General features: G+C 46.8%; 7 protein-coding genes across 7 annotated transcripts; 3 read left to right on the top strand and 4 right to left on the bottom strand.

Moving 5' to 3' along the window:
* Positions 1 to 2,756: 2,756 nt before the first annotated feature.
* On the top strand, positions 2,757 to 5,378 carry TREMEDRAFT_62741 (uncharacterized protein; the record flags this gene model as incomplete). Its single annotated transcript, XM_007005028.1, has 9 exons — positions 2,757 to 2,941; positions 2,987 to 3,112; positions 3,268 to 3,418; positions 3,513 to 3,737; positions 3,780 to 4,124; positions 4,167 to 4,259; positions 4,402 to 4,699; positions 4,938 to 5,310; positions 5,360 to 5,378. The coding sequence occupies 9 exons, from the start codon at positions 2,757 to 2,759 to the stop codon at positions 5,376 to 5,378; spliced, it is 1,815 nt and encodes a 604-aa protein (XP_007005090.1).
* Positions 5,379 to 5,688: 310 nt separating this feature from the next.
* Positions 5,689 to 7,357, bottom strand: TREMEDRAFT_68922 (uncharacterized protein; the record flags this gene model as incomplete). Its single annotated transcript, XM_007005132.1, has 9 exons — positions 5,689 to 5,729; positions 5,855 to 6,184; positions 6,390 to 6,407; positions 6,446 to 6,500; positions 6,547 to 6,565; positions 6,612 to 6,636; positions 6,683 to 6,760; positions 6,920 to 7,139; positions 7,244 to 7,357. The coding sequence occupies 9 exons, from the start codon at positions 7,355 to 7,357 to the stop codon at positions 5,689 to 5,691; spliced, it is 900 nt and encodes a 299-aa protein (XP_007005194.1).
* A 293-nt stretch (positions 7,358 to 7,650) lies between these two features.
* On the top strand, positions 7,651 to 10,159 carry TREMEDRAFT_62739 (uncharacterized protein; the record flags this gene model as incomplete). The annotated part of the gene is made up of 9 exons (XM_007005027.1): positions 7,651 to 8,023; positions 8,179 to 8,444; positions 8,495 to 8,788; positions 8,833 to 8,982; positions 9,031 to 9,178; positions 9,226 to 9,458; positions 9,546 to 9,683; positions 9,790 to 10,056; positions 10,082 to 10,159. The coding sequence occupies 9 exons, from the start codon at positions 7,651 to 7,653 to the stop codon at positions 10,157 to 10,159; spliced, it is 1,947 nt and encodes a 648-aa protein (XP_007005089.1).
* A 467-nt stretch (positions 10,160 to 10,626) lies between these two features.
* On the bottom strand, positions 10,627 to 12,617 carry TREMEDRAFT_62738 (uncharacterized protein; the record flags this gene model as incomplete). Its single annotated transcript, XM_007005026.1, has 11 exons — positions 10,627 to 10,845; positions 10,983 to 11,364; positions 11,442 to 11,573; positions 11,617 to 11,711; positions 11,813 to 11,850; positions 11,895 to 11,928; positions 11,974 to 12,038; positions 12,079 to 12,131; positions 12,172 to 12,250; positions 12,425 to 12,468; positions 12,514 to 12,617. 11 exons carry the CDS (start codon positions 12,615 to 12,617, stop codon positions 10,627 to 10,629), a joined length of 1,245 nt encoding a protein of 414 aa, XP_007005088.1.
* Positions 12,618 to 13,208: 591 nt separating this feature from the next.
* On the bottom strand, positions 13,209 to 14,974 carry TREMEDRAFT_62737 (uncharacterized protein; the record flags this gene model as incomplete). Its single annotated transcript, XM_007005025.1, has 11 exons — positions 13,209 to 13,346; positions 13,423 to 13,801; positions 13,883 to 14,020; positions 14,072 to 14,169; positions 14,244 to 14,321; positions 14,361 to 14,425; positions 14,491 to 14,543; positions 14,590 to 14,668; positions 14,725 to 14,765; positions 14,815 to 14,882; positions 14,927 to 14,974. 11 exons carry the CDS (start codon positions 14,972 to 14,974, stop codon positions 13,209 to 13,211), a joined length of 1,185 nt encoding a protein of 394 aa, XP_007005087.1.
* A 701-nt stretch (positions 14,975 to 15,675) lies between these two features.
* Positions 15,676 to 17,825, bottom strand: TREMEDRAFT_31453 (uncharacterized protein; the record flags this gene model as incomplete). Its single annotated transcript, XM_007004881.1, has 9 exons — positions 15,676 to 16,005; positions 16,132 to 16,513; positions 16,560 to 16,979; positions 17,098 to 17,192; positions 17,241 to 17,323; positions 17,441 to 17,505; positions 17,551 to 17,607; positions 17,653 to 17,731; positions 17,780 to 17,825. Coding segments are annotated over 9 exons (1,557 nt in total), but the record flags the coding sequence as incomplete, so codon positions are not given.
* A 678-nt stretch (positions 17,826 to 18,503) lies between these two features.
* TREMEDRAFT_62735 (uncharacterized protein) lies at positions 18,504 to 19,358 on the top strand (the record flags this gene model as incomplete). The annotated part of the gene is made up of 2 exons (XM_007005024.1): positions 18,504 to 18,671; positions 18,975 to 19,358. The coding sequence occupies 2 exons, from the start codon at positions 18,504 to 18,506 to the stop codon at positions 19,356 to 19,358; spliced, it is 552 nt and encodes a 183-aa protein (XP_007005086.1).
* Positions 19,359 to 19,473: the final 115 nt, after the last annotated feature.

Genomic DNA, 19,473 nt, shown 5'->3' with positions numbered 1-19,473 from the left:
GCTAGAGTGAGTAGGTTGACTGTCCAGCCGGAAAGGCCTGGTGCCGTGTCCTTGCGGAAAGATTTGAGGCTGTCAAGAATGTCACCAGCATCTGGAGCATCGGGAAGTTTGACCGGGCGAAAGGAGTCCACTCGTAGTTCTGCTCCATGAGGATGTTTGGAGCGAAGAGTTTCAATGACCTGTTCGGTTGGAGGTGCAATAGCAACTTTATCCTCCAGTGCTGCCATTGCGCCAGCTAGTCTGCCCGATTCAACCATACGCTTTGCTTTCTCTGCTGGAGTGCGATTAATCCGAATAGATTCACTCGAGTGAGGTCGGTCAACATCGGGAAACTTTGATAAACGAGCCAATGTTGTTTTGTGACGAAGGCCTGGGGCCAATCCTATCTTGGGCAGCGCCAGGAAATCAAGCAAGGTCTGTTGGCAAGGGTTGTCGAGATAGTTTTGAGCCATTCTCGATGCTGTAGCAATGAATAGTTTAACGAGACTAGGTGGGATGGGCTTGTAAACCGTGGGAAGGTTGTTGAAGAGGACCAGGATTTCATCCGTGTTTAGACCAGACATCCATTGGTAAGTGGTGATGTCCCCAGCAGGGGGCTGGGTTTGGATTGGCATCTGTGATGGGTCTGTTGGTATGTGAATTGGATGTGACGGCCCGGAGACTAGTCGTGTTTGGCGAGGTTTTGAGTTGTTTCTCGTTGGAAGAGGTATCAAGATGGGGACTGTCGCTAGCTTTCCTCCACGAGGGCATCTGCGGAAATGTGCTTGGATTCCCGCAAGCTTGCAGATTGAGCCACATTCGCAGAGGCCAAGTCCCATTACCTGAACTTGGGACTGAGTGATTTCTTGGCCGGCATGACGTAAACGGAAGTGATCTCCAACATTACGAACCGGAAGTCCTAGGTTGCAAATTGAACAGATGTCGGGAGGAGCGTTTGGTGTAGAGGCACCCCCTCTGAGCCTGAGAGGAGCTGATTTCGGTGAAGCGTTCTGGGTTGCATCTAATATGGCTTCACTGGGTGTGGGGATTTCCTCTAGGTCATGACTGTCCATGTGCACTGGATTTGAGTCAGGACTCTCATTTGGTGAGGGGATGTCGTGGTAAGAATCAGATTCAGTGTCGCTCTGATGAGTTGGTAGATCAGCGCGCCACCGGCAGAAGTGGCTGGGAGGACGTATAGCTCCTTCAGGTTTTCCTTCAACTGGGTGGAGAATGACAACCGAAGCTTCTTGGTCCTCTGGCATCCACCATTGACCGGAGTAGGATAGTGGTTGCTTGGAGGATGGTGGTGAGTTATTACCTCGTAGTGATCCCTGTCTCAATGACTACAATCTTTGCTGTGCCCGACTCCCTAGCCACTATTCACATCCAACAGTCGCTTCTACTGCCTTCGCCGCCTCCACCATTATTCACCTAACCTCCGGCTTAGTCCTACACGTTCTGCCTATGTTTTACGAGAGGTGGTAAAGGATGTTCATAGAGATGGAGGTATGACTGACTTTTAGGATCATACACGACCTCCAAATCGTCGAGCCACATACTGATGAGCTCCGCGATATGCTACAGAGAAAAGAAGCTGCCAGAAGTCAGTCTCTTCTTACAATCCGTAAAGTCCGAGCTGATATCGTAGGTTATTCCAGATCTGGGAGACTGGCAATAGCTTGGCAAGAATCGCTTACCCAACGATGGGTTAGGCTCAGATTGATGCCTGCCACGCCTGGACAGTACGGCGACTTGAGAAATCCGATGGAATTATCCGGGCGCGAGATTGCGATACGGTATTTGCTGGAAGTTGGAGGATTGACGAAGGAACATGAGCGTCTAGGAGAGGTCGGAGCGGTTCTGCGGGAGTTAGCGGCGGAGACGACATGATTAGAAGATGAGCGTGGATCTTTGTGAGTTGCCACACACGCACACGACAGCCTTGATTGGTTTGGTGATCATGGAACGAGAGGTGAATCATATGATAGCGGAACATCTGCATGCTCTTTATGTGATTGCAAAAGTTCAAGGCTCAGTGCCATACAGCTCATAGCATTGATTAGCAGCCCAGCAGCAGTGGCCTGTGGCAGGGAAAGTGCCACTAATTCACCAAGTGGGGCACCGCCACATCACTCTGCCTCTGCTCTCACCTGCCCGATCCGTCCATGCTTCTTTCCTCTCGTCATGCTGTGCTGCCAGACTATGCTTCTCATGTCATAACCTCAGCACCCCCCCCATACCGCCAAGTCCTGATCCTTACCTCAAAAGTCATCCCCCTCTACCTCCCGCTCGCTCCTTACATCGATCTCCCTCGGGCGTTCCTTTGCCCTCACCCACGTATGTTTCACCCCTCGCGCACCAGGAGACCGTGGCTGGTAGCTCAAGGCTGGTCGTCATGTTTGACTATCGACCTCTTGACCATCCAATAGATCCGAGCCTGGCCCCATGGCCCCATCTTAGCGGATTAATCGTGCGGATTTATGCTGCCCGACTAGCCGAGTAACTTTCAGACGTCGCTCCATGCTCGATAGCTAGCCGATGGTTCAAGGTGCATGGTGCTGTTCGCTTCTTCCAAGACTGATGGACAGCCGTACTCACATGGATATATATGTGGACTGAGACATACGACCAATACTAATCTTCCTCATCCTCAATCTTCAATCCTAAGCTTCTCTCCCCCTCCTCTAAGTCAGTCGAAGACCTATTGGATTCATCGCACCTGACTGATACTCATCCGACCTACTCTCTATTCTCTCATAATTATTCAAATCATAATGAGGACGATAATCCTTTTAGAGATCCTACTATTGTTAGCAAGTAATGCCTTGGCCCTGTCAGGTATCATCACGGATCCCAATCAAGTCAACGGTCAATCTTTCGACTACGTCATCGTTGGTGGTGGATTGGGAGGCTTGGTGGTGGCTAATAGACTTTCCGAGGACTCGTCGATTACAGTTCTGTGAGTTATTCTGATGTCAATGTCTTGACTGAGCTTATGATGAAGGGTCATCGAAGCAGGGGGAGATGATAGAACCAATGATAAAGTTTATGACCCATATCAATATTCGGCCGCGTTCTCCACACCTCTCAACTGGGCCTGGCCTTCGAGTCAGGGAAGGACGATAAATGGGTTGGTCTCTTGTTCTCTCGTCTTGTTGAATAATCACATCTCCTCACAACTCATTTTACTCCCCTGCAATGGCCTGCGATATCTTATGAGTTTACTTATGACTTCTTTGTGAAAAACTTGGGTCCGACTACAGAGTAGTGTCGGCTGATCAATAGAGGGAAAACGTTAGGAGGATCAACTTCGATTAATGGATTGGCTCAGACTCGAGCGCAGAAGGATCAATATGATGCTTTGGCGACTTTATTGAACGGTGATGACGCCGATGGGAAATGGACATGGGATGGGATGTTTGCTGCTATGTTGAAGGTTAGTGATAGAATCCAACCCCATCACCATTCTCACCCAACTGAAAAGCTCTTGACGAGGCTGTTCATTCACAATATTCTCAGCTGATCCTCAGAGTGAAGGTTTTTCAGGTCCTAACGATAACCAACAAGCCGCCGGAGCATCACAAAACCCCGCTTATCACAGCACTACCGGTCCACTCCAAGTCACTTACCCTGATGACATTTACCAAGGTCCTCACCAGAAATATTTCAAACAAGTCATCTCTACCAATTTCTCAGTTCCCGCTTCCGTCGATGCTGATGGTGGTGATGCCGCTGTAGTTGCTTTTCATCCTAACGTCAGCTTCTCCTTTATTTTAACTTTGTAAGCTAAACAATAGACCATCGATTGGCATGATAGCGATCATCGTTCTTCTTCCGCCACGGCATATTGGTCTCCTATAGAAGGGCAAAGAGAAAATATCGCTATTTTGATAAACCAACAAGCCACCAAAATCCTCTTTAACACTGGTACTCCTGTACATGCTACAGGGGTACAGTTTGGGTCTTCGGACGGATCCAGGTATGAGGTCGATGCGAATCGTGAAGTCATCGTTTCTGCGGGTGCTATACAAAGTCCTGCTTTGTTACAGTTGTCAGGTATTGGCGATCAAGGATTGTTACAATCGGTAGGAATAGATGTGGTGCTCGATCTTCCAGGAGTGGGAAAGAATCTACAAGAACAGGTCAGCTCGACTTTCCCAGAATGAGGAGAGCTGATCATTTAGACCCTTGATTCGATAGGTTGGACATTGGTAGATGGTTTCAATCCCGATGGTAGAGGACCAAGTGATTGTATAGCTTATCCAAATCTTGATGCTGTATGTTGTCCTCTTTTTCACTGCATCCCCTCGTCTCTTCATTTGTAAACCCATTCAAACCCTCACGGTCTTTTGACTTCTATCACTCTATTATCCAGTCCTACAAGGTGGATGTATACAGGACGTTCAAGCTCACCAGTAGTTGTTCGGCTCGAATGCCTCGGCAATAGCAGACACCATAGACAACAATCTTCAATCATACGCCGACGACGCAGCGCAAGCAGGTGCAGTCATCTCATCCGACGCAGCTATGAACATTTTCCGAATACAACAAGATCTAATGGTCAATAAAGGAGTAGGATTAGCTGAAATGTTCTTCGATACTGGGTTCCCTAATGGTGGTTTGGGTGTTGATATGTGGCAACTCCTACCGTTTTCAAGAGGGACAGTATCTATCACTTCGACTGATCCATTCACTTATCCAGCCGTTGATCCGCGTTGTGAGTTCTGTTCTCACTCATCTCCTCCGGTTTGGCTCTTATCTTGCTATGTGTCATTATCATTCGTCACCACATATCCCTCATCAAGTCTGTAATTCTCAGAGATGTCTCACCGATAAGTCATATGAAGATCACATCTCGTGGAATTTTTTGTGATTTTCAAAATAGGAAGGAACCTGTGGAGAAGCCGATTGAGACTGAGTGTTGGCGTATCAAAGAGGAATAACCTAACTTTCAGATTTCGCAGCAGATATAGATATGCAAATCCAAGTAGCAGGATTACGTCTTTCTCGTAAAGTATTCCAAGCAGCTCCACTACGTTCAATAGTAACATCTGAAAACGCACCTGGTTTCAATACAGTTTCCGATGATTCAGATGGTGGACCAGAAGATCAATGGCGTCAATGGATTTTAGATGGTTTCGCTTCGGTTCATCATCCCATCGCTACTTGTTCCATGATGGCTCAAGAATATGGTGGTGTGGTAGGATCAGATTTGAAAGTTTATGGGACGGATAACCTAAGAGTGGTGGATGCTAGTGTTTTACCTATGCAGATATCGGCACATTTGGCGGCTTCGTTATATGGTTTAGCGGAGAATGCTGCGGATATGTGAGTCATACGTTCCTGTAAAACATGGCGAGAGAAGCTGATGAGATAGAATCAAAGCTGCTCAGTGAAGTTCATCCAATCTATAGGGGTATATCTGGGGAATGAGGTTGTACGGTGCGATATGTCCACAATGGACTGTAGACATTAGTGGGGATATAGTGTGGATAGAGTGTTGGGTTGGTGGATGAAGAGGGGTATAAGAGCATGGACAATGGACGATTTGATCTATAAAAAGCACAATGCGACTTGAGTTTTTACAAGAGGTATATAATGCAATGTAGAGATCTGCTTCGTGGAGAGATGATGTATTCAGGGTGAACCTTAGCAGATGGATCATGAATATGAGACTACCTGAAATGAGGGACAGTGAATACATGCTCAGAATTCATCAGTTCGCAAACCTTTTCTAAATCTCGATTCTGTCGAATTAGCCACCGTACGATCTATTTCTGAACTCTCCCCCAGCTCATGCCGTGTCCTTTGCTCTGTAAATCTGTCCAAATGAAGAAGGCTAGAAGACGGTAAAAGAGAAGACAAGACTCACTATATGGTAACCTATCTCCTGCTTCTCTCCCCCTACCATGTCTCTCATCAGGTTTGTACAACTTTTCCTCATCTTCCCTCCCTAATCGCGCAGGGGATGCACCAGGTGTAACTCTTTGTATTTTTGGCGGAGGAGGTACTTCATCTCCAGGTTTCAAATCCTTCTCCGGGTCTGATTGAGGAGGAACGTCCGATGGTCCTTCACCTGGTGCGTGGGCATGTTCGTCCAATGGATCAGAAGCTACGTGGTCCATCTCTAGATTCGCATCAGGAGGTAAACCTTCGAATATCCGTTCTCTGGCGTCTTCTTCGGCTTCTATATGGATGTGATCTGTATGTCAGCGCCTCTTCCCACAACTCGACACATGGAAGTGGGACGGTTCATAAGTCTTGCCATTTAGGCCCATTACATATATCAAGTGTCGCGAAGATTTACAAGAGGACAAAGCGGAGAACTATAAAGTACTCTTGGTCTGAAAGGCTGGATAAGAAATAATCGATGGAAAGGGCTTTGGGGAATGGAAGAGTTGACTTGCGTTGAAAATGTTCGATATCTGATTGTCAGCTGAGTTTCTCCCGGTCAGCGACTCACCCTCTTGATGCACATACGACTCGTCCGTCTGGGTTTCTGGTGTTGAATGATATAGCTGCATTATCAGTGTGTAATCTCCGAGTGATCCGAGCCGAGCACACCTCTTCGTGATGCAGGAAGCTGATCGTTAGTGACGGTTACATGTGAAGGCGATGAGAAGACTGACTATTCTGATTCTTCGTCATAGTGATCTGTAAATGTCAGCTCGGGACTTCAAGACAGAGGATAGGAGCTTACGACCGAGATCTTTGTACCCTGGGAAGTTTGGTAAACCGTCATTACCGCCTGCAATGTACTCTACCAGACTTATTTTTCCTATTTCATCAATATCTTCACACAAAAAAGCTGCGGAAAGGTTTCAAGCTCATTGCTCATATTGTCGACCGCATTGACCTGGCCCAGCTGGGTTCATCATGACATGAAGATGTGCTCGCAAAGAAGACGCGAAGCAAGAGGAATGGTAAGGATGCTCACCATTCCTATCCGTATCTAACCGCTGTAAAACCACATTCACAATCTCTTCAACTTTCGCCTTATGCTCTTCCGTCTCAGGTACTTTATCCTTTACCTTATGATGATACAATCCATACACCGCTGCGATCTCTTTTTGGTCCCAATATCCATCAGAATCCAAATCGTGGAGTTTGAAGAAAGATGGGAGGTCGAAAGAATCTATATGATGTTCAGTGTGCATCTATCATGTCAGCAGATCTGACAGGAGACAACCAGCTCCAAACCGGTTATGATTGACGCCGATGATAGTCATTTGATATGTCACGGGGGAAAAGATCGACGCACATGGCGTTCGGCATATGACATTCCAGCGTCGGCGGCATCATCCAGATCGAAACTGTGTTCTGAATGAGCAAACACTAAGCTTAGTAGCGCCAGATTGAAAAGAGGTTTTGACATGCTTGAATGTTGATTTGTGTCGAGTTGAACGAAGAGAGGGGAGGGGAGGATGGAAATGACGTGTGAAGGAGATCCGAGCGATCGAAGACGGAGGGATCAAAAGTGGGGGACCGATTAAGTTTCGGAACGCGAGTGATTTCCTCCCACTTTTCCCTTTCTTTGCTTTCCGCGCCGTCAACATCCCACACAATAATTTGCACAGCCCAATATATATCATATCATCTTTGGTCCGTCATCATTCGCACCGTTAAAGTAACCGAGGGATCAATAGTGGGAGGGGTTTTTACGACGAAATGGCAGCATACCTGTCCGAACAACTGCCACATCTACGAGACTTACATTTTCAACTCGGTCTACCCCCAGAGACCATCGCCGCCGACGAACAAAGCATAGAAACAGCTATACGACAATGTGTGGAGAATTTGGTCAACGAGTATGAAGACCAAGTGAATCAACATAAGGTCAAACTGCATCGTATGAGGTTGGATGTGGCAGATCTCGTCCGGGCGATCGGCAGACAAGCTAGGAGTTTGCAGGTGTCAAGTGAGGAGAGATTGAAAGAAGTCGTTCGTCACCCTCGCTCAGTTCATGATCGTAAACCTGATCTTCCAGTCTCTACCTCAACAAGTGAATATGATGGGGACCCACAAAGAAGAGTTGGTCCAAGTGAGCGGTTATTGTAACATCCCGAGACGGAGTTGACTGATATTCTACAGCTCTATGAGACGAGGCTACAGCAGCATAAAGGTAGGTCTTTAGTCCGTACCAAGTGTCCGGACCTTTCTTCGATTGGTGTAAGAGTAGTCCGAGCTGATTATCAGCACTCAGAGACAAGATGGCGTCCCTTGCTCACTTACTCGGACCCCCGGTCGAACCCTTACCGCCTCCCCGACCCATCTCAGTCTTCTCAAAAGACACGGGTCGACGAGATTCAGCATCCTTGGCTCGAATGCAGGCTATGACACCACCAAGACGGACATCAATCCTTCAACCTGGCCTTCCACCAGACACTGGCTGCTGGTTCGACGTGAGCGACGATGCTATGGCAGCTGCGGAAGCAGCCATACAACAAGCTTTGGAAGAAAGAGTGAGCTGTCTGGCTCTGATGAGTCATGACTCAGAGCTGATACGATATAGGAAGCTAAACTGGACCACCTCAAAACTCTCATCGTCAACCTCGCCTTTTTACATCGCGAATTAGTCTTACCAGAGTTTCCCGCCGAAGGAAGAGATAGGTTCCCCAATAAGCTCTTGCCGCGCCGATCAGATCATGCCGTCTCGTATCAGAAGCTCATTGCATCGGTTCTTGCACAAAATCCTTTACCAGAAGATGAAGAGGATGACGACGAGGAAGGTATGGTAGTGATTGGAATGGAGATCGTCGAGCCCGAGCAAGGATTATTGGAATGGACCGAAAGTTTGAACGAGCTGGTGAGTGGGAAGAGACGTGAGGAAGAACTCGGCTTACGTCTTAGTGGACAGAAGAAAAGGATAGACGGCAAAACAGAATACAAGAACTCTATAATCAAGTGGAACCTCTTTGGATACGACTCGAAATGGAGCAAGACGCCATGGACCTCTTTATAGAGATGAATCGAGGTTGCGGAGAAGCTGTGATCGAAGCAGTGGGTTTTGAACCTCCCCGATGAATTACGGATCTGGCTGATAAGCAGTACGAAGTCGAAGTTGACAGATGTCTACAACTACGTCGAAACAGTCTCGAGAAGTTCATCAATGCCGTCCGGACGGAAATTGAGATTCTCTGGGACGAACTGATGATGTCCGAGGAGGACAAAGGCGACTTTGGGCCATTCATCGATGGTGAGCTCGGAGCTCCTTCAAGCTAATCGTAGTGAGCTCACGGAAAGATGTTTATACCGAGGAACTCTTGCAGGCTCATGAGGAGGAAATCGAGAGATTACGAGCAGAGATCGAAAGCAAGACTGCCATCTTGCCAAAGGTCCGAGAATGGCACACTCTATGTAAAGACGAAGCCGAGCTCGAACGAATGTCCCATGATCCAAATCGGTTTTCCGCGAGGGGAGGCGCTTTGTTGAAAGAGGAGAAGCTGAGAAAGAGGGTCAATATGTTAAAGCCTAAGGTGTGTCTATCAAACCGAAACTCCACTATTCACACCCGACTCAAGATCAATGCATCCTTAAAGAAAGAAATCAGGACTGACGTTTAGCTGGAAATGGATATGCTTTCTCTTCTTCCCACCTGGGAAGCAGAGCATGGTCGCCCATTCACCGTCAGCGGTCAACGTGTGGTCGATCGGATACACGACGCTTTGGAAGCGAAAGAACAAGCGAAACTGGCCAAGAAGGTAAGTGTCTGGTCTTACTTTTACTCCCACACTTGTGTTTGCAGCTCCCCCTCGAGGATCGGGTCAGATGTTTCCGACCAGTCGCTGGGCCTTGACTAACTCATAGGCAACCCGCGCAGGACTCGCACCCGCCAAGACGATTTCTCGTTCTGTCCCTGCCTCTGTGGCTCGTCACACCACCCCAGCCGCCGTACCCGGATCAACACGGTCAATGAGTCGGAAGCGTGAAGCTCCAACCCCAACACCATATGGTTCTTCGAACAACCCCAAACGCCCCCGTGTAGGTACACAAGGATCGACCATGAAACCTAGACCTATTCGAGGTTTCCCCGAACAAGGTTCTAGTCCTTCTCGTCCGCCAGCTGGTAGAAGTGTCTCAGCTCAAACTTCCCGAACAGCTTTACCCTTACCTGTATCCAGAGTTCCAAGTTGGTCTCATTCCGCGTCACTGGCTACCAAAGGGCAGGAAGAGATGAAGAAACGGAGACAGAGCTTTAAACCTCGGCCCAGTATCATGGGAGGGCTGATAGCGGCCAGAGAAGCCATGGGATTATCAGAGGTCAGGCTGGATGAAGAGGACGAATATGAAGAGGACCCCGTGTGGAATGGGGTGGAACAAGGCGATGTGTTCTGAATGTTAAGAAGAAGCGAGGATTTGTGGGATCTAACGAATTTATGATCGGTGTTGTATCATGATCTCTGTACGACTGTCTGCTTTCCGTCTAAACATGCGACTGATCTATCCTCTATATTGTCCGTCAATCAACGTCAGGGAGGAGGAGAAGAAGGAATGAACAGGATGAACATATATCCGTCACATAGATTATACGAACTACCCAAGGGTATACAACAAGCCCCAAGCACCGTCCTCGGTCATCGATCCAATAAGCCACGTTACAATATGATAACGAAATATCAACCCCGGATCAGATGGATGTCATGCCTACACGTGATCTCCAGCCTGCTGAGACAAGTCCCGCGGTATGTCCTGAAGCACGGGCAATGTCGGTAACGATGGAATTGATGAGCCACTTCCGGATCGAGATCCTGAGATCTTCTCGTTCAACTCCATGGCGTTCCTCGGTTCGGCGGTCATACCGAACCCCGAAGGGAGTGTAGGAGGGGCAAGATTGAGAATCTGGAAAGGGCTGGCGATGTTCACCTGGAATGAGCTTTCTCCTCTCCGGGCCAAGATCCCCATGTCCGGTACTATGCCAATCATCCCCGACTTTCGCGAGCACAAACGATGTCGCCTTGGAACAAAGTCAGTATGATGGGGTGATATGGTGACCGACTCACTCCCGTTGCTTTTTCCAACTGTTTCTCCGTCTGCGCCACCAACTCATTCAAGTTCATCCCACCTTTACCCGCAACGAACGGACTGTCAATCTTGATCCCCACTCTCATGAAACCCAGATAAACCACGCTCACTACAAATTCGACCGGTATGATACCCCATCCTAAACCGGGATACAGCTGGAAAGGTAAGAAGGCGAGATATGCCCATATGGAAAGCTTCAGTTGAAAAGTGTATGGAGAAGGTGTGGTTGGAACGGCGGATTGATGAAGTGATGTGAGAGCCGTTTGGAGGTTGGAGAGAGATTTGAACAGGAGAGTTTGAATAGGTGTGGAGATATGATCACGGGACGAGAGTTTGGTAATGTAATGTGATAACCATGTTCTGTCCGTTAGTCCAACTTACTGTGAGCTTCATCTTACAATAAGATCGATGCGAGGGAAAGAGGAATGGGTACTGACAGAATTTCCTGAGCGACTTCAGTGTCTACTTCTGATAAATGAGGGGGCGGAGAAGTATCGTGGTTTCCTTCAGGACCCATATTGGGAGGAAGTACTAGCGATGCTTGTGTATCCAGTCCACTCAGGGTACGTCTGGCAATGAGTCAATGATGCTGAGAGGTGGAAAGGCTCTTACTGTTGTAGCAGAGTAGAAACTTGAGAGGAGAATGATTCTGGTGCTTTTGACGTCCTCTCGAGACCTTCTTGAAGAGCTGGAGGAAAGAAGCGGAGCTTGTTAATGAGCAATACTCTCTCTCATACTCATTCCTTCCTTCCACCCAACGTGAGGTGGTAGGAGGTATAGCAGATGGAAGAGGGGAGTGAGAACTTACCAAATGCATCGCATTTCTCGTCAAAGCACCTTGTTCCTCTATCCCCGTCAGCTCACAGCCCTTCCTTCTGGAGCGGGCTGACCAAGTTCTTCTCTAGCCAAGTGGCTACCTGGATCCTCATTGTCATCTTTCATCCTAAAAATTGAGAAAAGAGGACTCACTTGTTGGGCTAACAACACCCCTATTTGTCGACTATTGGAGATGACATCTGACCAAGTTGTTCTTGCTATCTCTCAGTCTTCACCCGAATATGAAGGGAAACTCACCATTCTGATATTTCTCATTGGACCCGTGAACTTTATATGTAAGAATGAAGGATCTTTTCGTGAGCTCATTAAAGACTAGGATCCTGAGCTCACACTAAACTACTGAGTATAACGACGGATGTTGAATCCATGGTCAAATGAGCTTTGTGCGATTTATTCAACGCCGCTACCACTGTCCTCAGCTATCACATTCTCAAATCCCAAGTCTTTGATCGTCCCTTATACCGACCATCTACAGTCTTTGATATGCAAATTAGAGGCCTGTAGTGGGGATGTTCTCGTAGAGGTCTGGTGGCGCAGGGAGTACAAAAAGACCTGAAGGGTAGGACGAGAAAGAAGAACGCACATACAGCAATCAAGGTGAAAAACAACACTCCTATGATGATATGTCTACAGGTCAGCGACAGGTCAATAAGTTCACAACAGCAGCCTTACTTCAGCAGATCCAGAAAGTATAGAAAGACCTTCTGAACACTTTCCAGATCTTCTTTGATCATACCCACGATATAAGTCTTGAACCGGGACTTCAATTTCGACATGTCTAGAGGAAACATAGTTCAGTAACACGAAACACAAGGAGGAGATATTATAGGGAGGGAAGGGGGGATGGAATGGGGATGGGAATGAAAAGTGAATGTAAGCTGAGAGAAAGGGATGTGGTGTCATGAGGTTAGAGTTAGTCTCTATGCAAAAGTTACGATATATGATATTAACCACTTTGGGTTTTGATCGGCGTCGAGGGCTTACGGAAGGAATGGTCCGTGCGATCTCATGTGCGTTTTTAATGATCGCTTGTGCCTCTTTCCGTTGATAGGGAACCGTCCATCGGCCATCAGACGACCACAGAAGTGTCTCCGTTGTATAGGTAGAATATGGAGGTGACTTGCTCGTAGACATGTATATCCTTACTTGTGGTGGTGAATACTTGGGGATCTCACAGCGATGCATTTGTCAACAGCATCCCGTCCAGGATACTGCCAATTTCATGGGGTGAAATGAAAGTCTCTTGCGCAGGGTTGAAAAATACAATCGTCCGTGTTATGCATGCTAAGACAAGATATGTTCTACAAGTACAACACGAGGAGCTCCTTTATTCGACTTCGGATCTCTGACCTCCCAAGGTCTATCTTCTATACCCACGTACCCGCCCTTGGGAAATTCCTACCAGACATTGGAGTGATAGGAGTGACAGGAAGACTGGTTCTGACTCTTCTAGGGGAAACATCTACCGTCAACCCTATGGTCTGGACGAGAGGTTCACTTGAGGTCTGTCATATCAGTCAACCTGCCCTCTTATGATTATTCCCGATAATGGTGGACTCCATAGGAAAAAGAACGACTCACTTTACAAATATGATGAAGGTCCTTCCTCAAAGCTTCCGTCATTTCCTGTACGTGCAAATCATCAAATTGCACGAACGGATCTTCTATCTGCAATCCAACCTCTAAGAACCCTTCGTATGTCACCACGGCGAGGAACATGACGGGCACGGTGTACCACCCTAATTCATCGATAACTTGGAAAGGAAGAAGAAAGAGGAAAGTCCATACTGCCACTTGAAGCTGAAAACGGTATATGGGAGGAAGTGGACCGTTTGAGAGCCTTGACATGTCCGCCATACCTTGTTCGAGATTCGCCAATTGGGTGAATATACGTGATTGAATGACATAATCTACTTGACGATCGTCTATCATGTCCGCCATACATTGGGATAAGGTAAATCTGTATCGTCAGCTTACCAAAGATCGTATTCCGAGAAATGGCTGTTGAATCGAAGGGGGAAGACTACGAGCGGAAACTCACAAGATTGAACGGGAGGCAGTAAAGTCTACCACCCGATTGTGCACGATAGCACTTAGCCCTAAAAGTTGGGCGAGCTTGGTACGGAAACCTTCAGAACGAGACGAAGGTGGGATTTGTCTGACAAGTAGTCCGTGACCCCTACTTGTCAGTTTGGTTCTGGGGAAGAAGTCCAAGTAGTACTGAACTTACACTTCTAAAATCTTGAACAAATCGTCGTAATCTTTTTGATGGGCAGGATCGAGTTCACCTCCAAAAGCACATTTGATACCGATTGCAAAAAGGTCGAGCTGTTGTCAGTCCTTCATATCTGATCACCACACCTCAGACGGCGAGGAACAGAAGGGAATAGCTGGTAACTTACGAAACGAAGAAGGTTGATCTTTCGAGTCACTAGCTCATCAAGTTTACTTTGAGTTTGTTCTTCTTTCGGACAGCGGACCTAGCTGTCAGCTCGAACCATAAACCCAACAGGACCTACGTGATTCCAGAACAAACATCCTAATGATCTTGAAGAGGCAGAGATTCTGGACCAAATACATCTAGCTATTGATCAGTCGTCATTTCGAGATATTGATTGTCAGGTGATTCCGAAGAAAATTCTGATTCACCTTCTGACCAATCGGCACTCGAACTCGCCACTTTGAACCCTAATGCTAGGGCACTATCATCAGCACAGTCTGACATGGAGATGGTAAGGAATTACCCACACAATAGTCCCTAAAACAGGAATCAACTCTGGACTCATTTTTGCGTGAATCCATTCCTTCTGATTTGCCAGCGTGATCACTCCATATCAGCTGACTCATTTAGGATCAGATGTGACACGACGGAACATGACGGACATGTGGTAAAAGTCATTTGAATAGTCACTCCGATCAAGAATCTTCTCTTCAGCCTAACCTCTGATTTATAATACCGTGGAATGTACTCACCGCCAATATGAAACACCTCGAGGGCCTATGAGATACCAAGCGGTTCTCTCGAAAGTCTCCCTGTGAACCTAGCCTATCAGCGACTTGTGTTTATGTTGAAGTGAAGACTGACATGCATCTTGGAATGTGGGACCGTCTGGTTGGTGAGAGTGACTTCCATGTATTATAGGTATCTGAATCGAATGAAAGAGGAAAGATAAAGGATAAAGTACCCTTGTTAGAGTGGCGAGCAAAAGAGATGAATCCAGTGACATGGAGGCGGTACTTAACTTGCATAGCGACTAGTGACTTGGAAAGGCAGGATCGTCGTTGGATCAGATCCGTGATCATCCGTGATTCCATAGTCTTGGCAAAGGCGTGGTCCATGGTTGGATACTGTGGTAATTGGGAATTGCGCCTTGAGGGATTTCACCATCTCCAAGGTTTCAAGGATTCCTTAGGGCGCACGTCGGTGATTCCACGTTGGTCCCCTCGGACACGAGGTTGGACGATCTCTACCCTAAGCTGTGTCGGAACCCCGTGGTAGGCGGGACAAGTAGCGGATCAGAGTGGTGAGATGTGAAATAGGACATGTCGGATGACTCGTGTTTTATGGTGTCCCGGGCATGACGGGCTTAAATTCCGAAAGGCCGCATGGAATGTCAAAGGTAGCATGTTGTAGTGTAGCTCCCATCTGATCACAGGTTGTGGATTACATCACAGACCTTATTCTCATACTCATGCCTTCTCAAAGAAGCTCTGTTTCTTGAAGCGAGGAATGCTGTTCTCGGACATTCCCATCCTGGGGTATCATATTGAAGTGAGGAAGAAAGACAAGTATAAACCATGCAAGGTGAATGAATGAGAGGTGAGTAGATATATCTACAAATGCAATACGGCAATCTCCAACCCTGTCCTATTTTCCAATTGTTCACGTCTTCGACCCAGATATCTCGCTTCCTCACGGATTTCTCTCCAATTGGCACTGAGGACAACTTCCAGATCTTTCATGCTCTTGGGAAGAGTTTTATGCTCCGTCCCGTTTGAAACTCCATTTGCACCTCCGTTGGGGTGAGAATCAGGGGAAGAGGGACGATCCTCTGAAGAGGTAGAGATACCCAGTAGTTCTTCTACGTTGAGGGACAGTGTGGGTAAGAAGGGCTGATTGAGGTGAGAATGGACGACAAAGTCAGTCGGGACGGATGTAGGGAACTGACATGTCAGCTCATGAGTCTGAGCAACCCTCCTGATCTACCCGACGTGTGATAACCTCACTGGTGGGATCGACTGAGATGAAACTAGCGTTGGGATTGGAGATGACTCGGTTAGGATACTCACAGCTGTCACTTCCGCCAGTTGATGTTGCAACCCAATGACGAACTTGTCCAAATCCAAATCACTTTGATCATACGCAAATGGTAACTCTATCTGAGCACCTATCTCCAAAAATCCCAGGTAAATGATTGATGCCATAGCTACTACAGGTATAGTGACCCAATTGATGTATTGTACCAACTGGAAAGGAAGTGCGGCGAGATACATCCATACAGTAAGACGAAGATGGAAGACGTAAGCTGAGGGTATAGGAGTAGTAGCTAGTTTCTCGAGATCTGAAATTGCCTTTTGAAGTTCTTGTATACAGTTCAAGGCTGGCGAAATAAGAGAAGTGGAGAGTAATTGACGTTGAACGAGAGAGGATATATATGCAGAGAGGTACATCCTACGTGTCAGATCATCTCGTAGACATTAAGACCAAATGGACTTACACTATTTGCTGTGGTATTCTTCCCGGAGCTATACCTCCCGGATGTCTCCTCTTCCCACCTGCTACTCTTTCCTGTTCATCCAGCTTCTGAGCTTTCTTGAAGACATCACTGACGATCTTGATGATTCTCAAAGGCGGGATGATATCGTAATATCGAGTAGGAGGTGGATGACGAGGAGGCATAAGTTCAACATTCGTTATCCTCGTTGGACCTTCTTCCCCCTTTTCCTCGATATCAGGTTCATCGGTATCTTTCACCCCTAAACAATCCCTTGTACTTCGTAATCTCTGTTTTTGGAAAGATGAGGACTGTGTGGTCATCCCTCCACTAGCCTTCTCGTTATCAGGATGAGAGCCATCGAATTTGGTGGCGGCTTGAGTCAAGGGGACCACAACTTCATCGGCTGTATGATAGTTTTCCCTAGGAGCAGAGTTGCGCCATAAAACTTGGATATTCTCATGAGTGATTGGAGGTTGAGCACCTGGACCGAACCTGAAGTCCCTCAGCGGAGCTCATGCAACGAAATGGGATTACTGACTTTGGGAGAAAAGCAATGAGAGGGTATAAATCCGAGTAGAATGGTCCGAGTTCACCACGTAGCGCATGCTTCATAGCCACTGAGAAAGCTAGGATCTGGAATTAGTCAAGTCATCAGTGATATCCAAGAGAGAATATACTGACGAGACCTATATACGTTTTCTTTTCGATGAGTCCACCTAGTCCCGCTCGCTCCTTTGCTTGAGCTTCTTCCTCCGGTTCAACCCCTTCAGGCTTGGGCTTGTCGTCTTTCGGTGGTGGTGGAGTATTCGGAACCTTTTTCATCAGTCAGGTTCTACCACGTTTGCTAGAAAAGTGTCTCGTGAAGTGAAGTTCAATAAGACCCACCTGAATCCAGAAGATCATAGCCAATTGACGAGAATTGGAAGTGATGTTTGCCCATATATTTCTTCCTATCCGTCATCCCTTACTCTTGGTACATCATAAGTTCCACTGACCATCCCACCATCGAGAATACGAGTTATTCGTCTTGAAACTGACAACCAAGGACCTACAACATCAGATTAACACCACCTTTTCAAGACCAAAGACTAACACGACAGTTCCAATGACTGTAAGAGGGACAGAATTGATCCCCAAATTTGTCGTTGTGAACTTTGTCACGCACACCACCACTATTCCATCAGCTGGGCAAGGTAGATTGGCTAGTGTAAATGACTGACTTGTCGCAATTCCAGTGAAGAAAAGAACCAAGGGCCAAATATCACTTTTACATCAGCTTCTTTTTCATTCGAGGAGGGGCAAGTTGAAGCTCACTCGAGGACGGTAGAGGTGAACCTGTATCCCGCCCATGCGATGGCATGTTTAAACCTTTCTTGGGAGTGTGATTGTGACATTACTACTCTGTGAACTGAGATAGACTAAGAGAGAAAGTAAAAGGTTAGATGGTGAGGTCGATGCCAAGACATGTTGTGAAAGGCGAGTTCTACGCGTGGACGCCAGAAAAAAACGAGGTGTAAATGATGAAAGGCACTAGATCAAAGGACCTTTTACTTTAGTCAAAAACCCTGAGAAGGTGAAAGAAACTATGTATCGGGATTACTTTCAATACTTGTTTTCCTGTCAAACGTGAACGGAACACCTTCCATCCACATGAGCTATGGTCGTCTTGGATGGGATATAGGTCGTGAAGGTGAAGCGGATCGTGGCTCACGGACAATTTCCACAAAATTTAGAAAATGCCACATTCGTCAAGTGCCACATTCCATCAGGTACCCTTTCCAACGGAAACAAAGTTCATCACCCCTCAGGATGCTATCGAGCAACATGCAACGTAGACAAGCTTCGAACAACAATCCGACACGATTTCTTATGCAGATTCGGTAATATCAGGATACCAGGGTCAATGCGAAATATATCAATTGGAACAAAATGGAATCCTATACCATGCCCAACTTCCCAGAGTCGATGAATACGATACATTTAGCTCTTTTGAGAAATGTCACCAATTCTCCTGAAATACGTAGAAGACTGATCGAGGCTTCTAAAGCGGAGGGAGAGGTGGGGGATAAGTTAAGGGAAGAAGTTGATTTTGCTTTTCTAGAGGCTTCTATGGTATGTTCGTTCTTTCCATTTCGTCCTTCACCATATCACCACACTTCATGACGATTCAAAGTAAACTCTCCCCTATTGAGACAATAGCAAATGTTTCAAACTTTCATGATTCAGTCAGTGTGAGCAGGAAGAAACCGATTCGAAATTTGAATCGACACACAAAACGTTGTCGGTGATGAGGAGAAATGTGCTACACAAAATAGGAAATTGGAAGAGTGTCAAGCACGGGAAAACCGCCATAAAACATTTAGGCATTTGAAGGGTCATGTCTTTTGTCGTGAAAAATTCGTACTGATACTCAAGCTCGTATCACGTCAACATCTCCTCATAGCTATCCTCAATACCCTTCTCTCATCTCTCCCTTCCCCTGATTCCTCCTTACCTCGCACATCAACCCACAACCTTCATTCAGAGCTTCTCCTCCATTTATCGCCCAATAACAATATCACCGATTCTCTCCGACATCACGGCATATCCGATCATACCGCCACTCTCCTGGTCGTTCGGCTAGGGTCACCTGGACCTTCTGAAGAAATATGGGATAAGATAGAACACGTCGTGAGAGGTCAATTGGTTTCTCTTGATGAGTTGAACCAAGGGGAGATTGTAGATTGGCAACGGGTAGACAAGGTCAGTTCTTGTTCTTTAACGTATGGAAACGATACTCATGACAGGTTTACAAGCTAAAAGAACTGGATACGACTTTGAGAAAACGAGGATTGGACGAGGACGAGATCATCAGAAAGAAACAGGGAGCCGTGGTTTCATCTCTCGCTATCAAACATGTTACATAGTCACCTTT

The sequence above is a fragment of the Tremella mesenterica genome (genome assembly GCF_000271645.1).
Source record: "Tremella mesenterica DSM 1558 unplaced genomic scaffold TREMEscaffold_6, whole genome shotgun sequence".
Classification (NCBI taxonomy): Eukaryota; Fungi; Basidiomycota; class Tremellomycetes; order Tremellales; family Tremellaceae; genus Tremella; species Tremella mesenterica.
This window is presented reverse-complemented; position numbering and strand designations above follow the sequence as displayed.